Below are 5,798 nucleotides of genomic sequence, written 5' to 3'. Positions count from 1 at the left end.
GGTTGGGGTTGGAGTTAGGTTGGGGTTGGGTTGGGATGGAGTTTCAATGGGATTGGTGTTGGGGTTGGGTTGGCTTGGGCTTGGGGTAGGGTTGGGATTGGGTTGGAGTTGGGTTGAGTTGAGTTGGGGTTGGGGTAGGGTTGGGGTTCAGTTGGAGTTGGGTTGAGTTGAGTTGGGGTTGGGGTTCAGTTGGGTTGGAGTTGGGTTGAGTTGAGTTGGGGTTGGGTTGGGGTTTGGATTTCAGTTGGTTGGGTTGGGGTTGGAGTTGGGTTGGGATTGGGATGGGGTTTTGGTTGGCTTGGGGTTGGGTTGGGGTTTGGGTTTGAGTTTTGATTTGAACTATTTGGATTTGGGTTTGTGTTTGGCTTTGGCACTGAGTTCTGATTTGTGTTCTTTAGGTTTGAGTTTCGATTTCAGTTGAGTCTGGATTTGGATTTAGGTTCGTCTTCGGGTTTGGATTTGAGTTGGGATTTGAGTTTTGATTTGGATTTGGGTTCTTTGGGTTTGGATTTGAGTTTGGGTTTGTGTTATTTTTTATTTGGGTTTGAGCTTTGATTTGAGATACTTAGGTCTGGATTTGGGTTTGGGTTTGGGTTTGAGTTTGGGTTTGAGTTTGGCTTTGGATTTAGGTTTGGCTTTGGGTTTGAAGTTGAGTCGTGATTTGTATTTGGCTTTGGATGTGGCTTTGCGTCATTTGGATTTGGATTTGAGTTTAGGTTTGGACATGGGCTGGAGTCATTTGGGTCTGGGTTTGGCTTTGGATTTGGGCTTGCATTTATATTTGGGTTTGGATTCGGATTTGGCTTTGGGTTTTGGTTATTTGGGTTTGACTTTTTGGATTCGGGTTTGAGTTTGCCCTCCCCTTTGGGGCAGGGCATTGCTGGAGGCAGCAACCCTTAAATCTCTGACCAAATCTCTGTTGTGATTAGCTGTGCTCCTAAATGATTTATAATCAGCATAACACAATAAGGACAACGACTCCCTAATCAGATTACACCTCTCCATTTGTCTGGGGCTTTGTGCTCTAATCTCTTCCCCCCTCTCTCTGCCATCGATTTGTGTTTTCTCATCTCATGCTCAACACACTCCCATGCTGGGCACTGCAAAGGGGTTTTCCAGCCTTTGCATCCCACTTTTCTGGGCTTTCCATCCCAGCTCACATCTCATTTTCCACCCAAAAAAGGGAACGAGGAACCTTTTGAGGTGGGAATCCGACCACCCAGTGCTCAACCCCTGTGCAAAGTGATTAGCAGCTCCCTCATTAGCCCAGCGCAGTGCAAATCCCATTACACCCATAGGATATCAGAGCCCAAAGGTGTTACCACTCCTTCACTTAACGAAGAAAAATCACGGCCGGAGGCAACGCAACGGGATTGCAGCGGGGAGGAGAGGACTGTGTTAACACCCATTAATAATAAATAACCGCCATAATGAGCTCTAATTAATTTGGTCACACGTTAGAGATCGTTTCCTTCTTTTTTAAACTTGTAGGATTTTCTGTGCTCGAGCATCCCTGCGCCCTGGCTGTTCCCAGCCCCTTCCATTCAACGTGTGATAGATGGATTGATACGCAGCTTTAATCAGTGTAATATATAAAGCACTTAATTTGCCTTATTAAAAGTCTGCACTTTGGATTTTCAGGCTTCAGGAAATTAACTCAAGCACCTAACCATTTATTTGATTGAGAGAGAGCATAAATAATTCATGGCTTTTGCTTTGCCTTGGGTGGAAGAGCTGTGGGGTGATAGGGAACGTTCCCCAGCACTGGGACACGGCAGCTCTGCTTGGGGACCAACTTGTATGGTGTGCAACGTGCATCCCTGCAGTGTGCACAGCCTGCAAGCCGGCCCTTGTGGTGTGCAATGTGCAACGCCAGAGCTGTGCACTGCTGCACTACGGCGTGGGGCATGAGTGCTTGAGGCTGTGCATTGCCAGCTGGTCCTTATGGTGCGGGATGCGCATCCCTGGGATGTTCAACACCGCCCAGCTCTTAGAGTGAGGGATGTGCATCCCTGGGATGTGCATCAGCATCCAGCCCTCACGGTGTGAGGTGTGCATCCCTGGGATGTTCAACAGCTTCCCAGCTCTTAGAGTGTGAGGTGTGCATCCCTGGGATGTGCCTCAGCATCTAGCCCTTATGGTGTGGGGTGTGCATCCCTGGGATGTGCATCAGCATCCAGCCCTTATGGTGTGAGGTGTGCATCCCTGGGATGTGCCTCAGCATCCAGCCCTTATGGTGTGAGGTGTGCATCCCTGGGATGTGCATCAGCATCCAGTCCTCATGGTGTGGGATTTGCATCCCTGGGATGTTCAACACCGCCCAGCTCTTAGAGTGAGGGATGTGCATCCCTGGGATGTGCCTCAGCACCCAGCCCTTACAGTAAGGGCTGTGCATCCCTGGGATGTTCACCACCACTCAGCTCTTAGAATGAGGGATGTGCACCCCTGCGATGCACATCAGCACCCAGCCCTTACAGTGTGGGATGTGCATCCCTGCGACGTTCACCACCACCCAGCTCTTTGATGGACGCGCACCCCTGGCTCCGTGCTTCCTTACTGCACCTCCATGGTGTGGGGCACCCTTTGGGTCCACGCTCAGCCGGGCTCTGGGGCGCACCGTGCCCCGCTCTGAGTCCGGCGGTGCCGAGCCCACAGCCGGGCGCGCAGTGCCCTCCAGCGGCCGCAGCTGTCCAGATGTGCACCGCTGGCGATGGGGCCGAGCTCCGCTCCCCGCGTTCTCTCACTACTTGTTCCTCTTCTTGGCCAACTGAAAGACCACGTTGTCGTACTCGGTGTCCCCGAGCCACTCCTTGCCCTGCCGCAGCGGGACGGCTCTCTTGGGCACGGCGTAGTCGTCCCGCTGTGGGTTGTAGGGATATTTGTGCCCTGAAGGCTCCTCGGGGGCCGCCTGCAGCCTCCACGCTTCGCCCTTCACCTCCTGGGGCTCATCGTAGACAGTGTGGGTGCACACACCCTCAGGCTCATCGTAGATGTGCTCCGGTTTAGCGCGGGGACGAGGCAACGGAGGATGCCCACTTGCCTCTTGTATGCTGTCATACAGCGGATCCGGAGCATCAGCGGGACCCTGGAGGATGCTCCCGAATTTTCCAACCATCAGCGACTTGGCGATGGTATCAAAGGGAACGGCGTACTCCAATTCATCCACAGCATCCTTCCTCACGCCCTTCTCCGGAGCTTTGGGCACGGCCGAGGGGGCGGTGTGGATCAGAGGGCCGCAGGGCTCGGTGTAGATGCTCTTAGCACGGTGCTCCTCATGCTCCTGAGCCCGCTCGGGGAGCTGGGTTGCTTGGCGTGGCCGTGTGCCCTCGTCCCCAGGGCCGCCCCGTTCCTGTTGCACAGCGATGGCCGATTCGATCACCTGGAAGATCTCGTTGCCTTGTCTGGTCTCAAACTCAAAGTTCCCTTCGCCGGAGGCGCAACGCCGGCCGGCCTCGAAGGAGAAGGTCACCTGGAGGAGGGGAACTGCATCATCTCTCCAGAAAAAGGGAGAGCTGGAGCTTGGGGACGTGGATGGTGGACATGGTGGGGATGGGTTGGTTGGATTTGGTGATCTCAGTGGTCTTTTCCAACCTCAGTGATTCTGTGGGGATGCTGGTGATGGGTCAACAGTTGGATGTGATGATCCTAGAGGTTTTTTCCAACCGTAACGACCCTATGGGCACGGTGGGGATGGGTCAACATTTGGCTTGATGACCTTAATGGTCTTTTCCAATCTTAACGACCCTATGGGCACGGTGGGGATGGGTTAGCAGTTGGCTTGATGACCTTAATGGTCTTTTCCAATCTTAACGACCCTATGGGCACGGTGGGGATGGGTCAGCAGTTGGCTTGATGACCTTAATGGTCTTTTCCAACCTTAATGACCGTATGGGCACAGAGAGGATGGGTCAGCAGTTGGCTTGATGACCTTAATGGTCTTTTCCAACATCAACGGCTCTATGAGCATGGTGGGGACAGGATGACAGTTAGACTTGATGACCCCGGGGGTCTTTTCCAAGCCCAACGATTTTACAATCCTATGATTTCCAGTCCTCCCCCCACCACGATCCCACCCTTTGAGCATCCCCAAACCTTGTCCCTCCCGAAGCGCCGCAGGAAGCGGTAGGGCCAGCTGTAAAGGACATCCCTGCTCTGCACATCCCGCAGCTCCAAGGCTTCCTCTCCCGCCCGCAGCACGAAGCGGCCCCGCAGGCGGCAGCGCTCCGACGACTCGGTGGCCCTCAGCATCACCTCGAAGTCGTGCTCCAAGCCTGGGGACGTGAGGAGGAGGGAGTGTTTGCACCGTGCTGCGGCTCTCAGCCCCGGAGGGGAAGCGGGGTCCGGCTGATAAAGGCGAAAGCCGCAATGAAACCCAGCCCAGCCTAACCGCAGCGCAGGAAAAGCGCTCAGAGGCCATTTCTGCAAGTTGTGCTGCCTGCAGGATGCTGCTCACCCACAAACACGGCCCCCTCCCCACACCCAGACACTCGCCTTTGTGGGAGCTGTACAGGGAATTTTCAGCCATGGAGAATTCGCTGTTGGAGCTCAGCTCTCTGTCCTTCCCCGCTGCTTCTTCCTCCTGGCTCCTCTGCAAAGAAAGAGTAAAGGCTGAGCCATGGCTCCCACGCTGCTGTTATCCCACCCATCTATACCCCAAAGGGACCCAGCAGACCTCACAACCCGGTTATCCCATCCATCCATGTCCCAATTTGCCCCACAACCCAGTTACCCCATCCATAGCCTGCATGGATCCATCTCCCATACCTTACTTATCCCATCCATCCATCCCCTAAATGGACCCAGCATCCCCATGCCAAGGTTATCCCACCCATCCATACCCCAGATTGATCCATCCATTCCTCAAATAGACTCACCCATACCCCAAATGGATCCATCCATCCCCCAAATGGACCCAGCATCCCCCATGCCAAGGTTATCCCACCCATCCATACCCCAAATTGATCCATCCATTCCTCAAATGGACCCAACCATCCCCCAGATGAACCCAGCATCCCCATACCAAGGTTATCCCACCCATCCATCCCCCAGATGGACCCATCACCCCCAATACCCCAATTATCCCACCCATCCATGCCCACATCCCCCAGCTCTCACCGGGAACGCCAGCTGGCACAGCCTCCTCACCCAGCCCTCCACCTCTCCGCCCTCGGCCGCCAGCAGGTACCGCTTCTCGGTGGTCTCCAGCAGGAATGGGGCCGTGGCTTTGGGGCAGCCGGCCTCGCCGCCCGCCTCGGCCACGTGCACGCAGTCGCTCAGCTTCACCAGGCGCCGGCTGCTCTCGCCCTTCCGCGGTTTGTCGGCGCTTTCGAAGAGCTCCAGGCGGGCGGTGGAGCAGGGGGTTTCCCGGTACAGAACGCCCCAAAACTTTTTCCATTTCTGATGTGGCACGAAGCAGCAAAAGGAGAGGGGGAGGCAGGGTTAGCAGCGCCGCTTTCAACCTTCCAGGGAATTTCATCCCCGCGAGTTACAGTTTGCAGTTGGGGCAAAATGCTCCGTGATCCGGGCAGCGGCTCACCCCCAAAATGCCCACGTGGCCCCTGGGGGACCGGGCAGGATGGGGAAAGCATCTCCAAGCCCAAGCACAGCATAAGGGGAACTGAAGGCTGCTCAGCGTCACCCAGCCTGGGGGGGGATGTGGGGAAACCATCCCCCTGCCCATGGAAACCCCTTACCCATGGCACCCCCTAACCTATGGCATCCCCTGCCCATGGAAACCCCTTATCCATGGCACCCCCTAACCTATGGCATCCTCCTGCCCATGGAAACCCCTTATCCAT

At 55.2% G+C, this 5,798-nt stretch overlaps 1 protein-coding gene across 2 annotated transcripts in view; it reads right to left on the bottom strand.

Moving 5' to 3' along the window:
* Positions 1-1,559: 1,559 nt before the first annotated feature.
* The window catches only part of DOK2 (docking protein 2), a 6,578-nt gene continuing 2,339 nt past the window's right edge, over positions 1,560-5,798 (bottom strand). For both annotated transcript variants that reach the window (XM_010723096.3, XM_019622620.2), the window contains exons 2-5: positions 5,116-5,397; positions 4,492-4,588; positions 4,093-4,271; positions 1,560-3,469 (exon numbers count right to left, since the gene is read on the bottom strand). In XM_010723096.3, coding sequence (XP_010721398.2) covers positions 2,744-3,469; positions 4,093-4,271; positions 4,492-4,588; positions 5,116-5,397 — 1,284 coding nt within the window. In that variant the 3' untranslated portion in view covers positions 1,560-2,743. The remainder of the gene's footprint in view (positions 3,470-4,092; positions 4,272-4,491; positions 4,589-5,115; positions 5,398-5,798) is intronic.

This window comes from Meleagris gallopavo, chromosome 24 (genome assembly GCF_000146605.3).
Source record: "Meleagris gallopavo isolate NT-WF06-2002-E0010 breed Aviagen turkey brand Nicholas breeding stock chromosome 24, Turkey_5.1, whole genome shotgun sequence".
Classification (NCBI taxonomy): Eukaryota; Metazoa; Chordata; class Aves; order Galliformes; family Phasianidae; genus Meleagris; species Meleagris gallopavo.
Note: the sequence above shows the minus strand (reverse complement) of the source record. Positions and strands in the feature narration are given on the sequence as shown.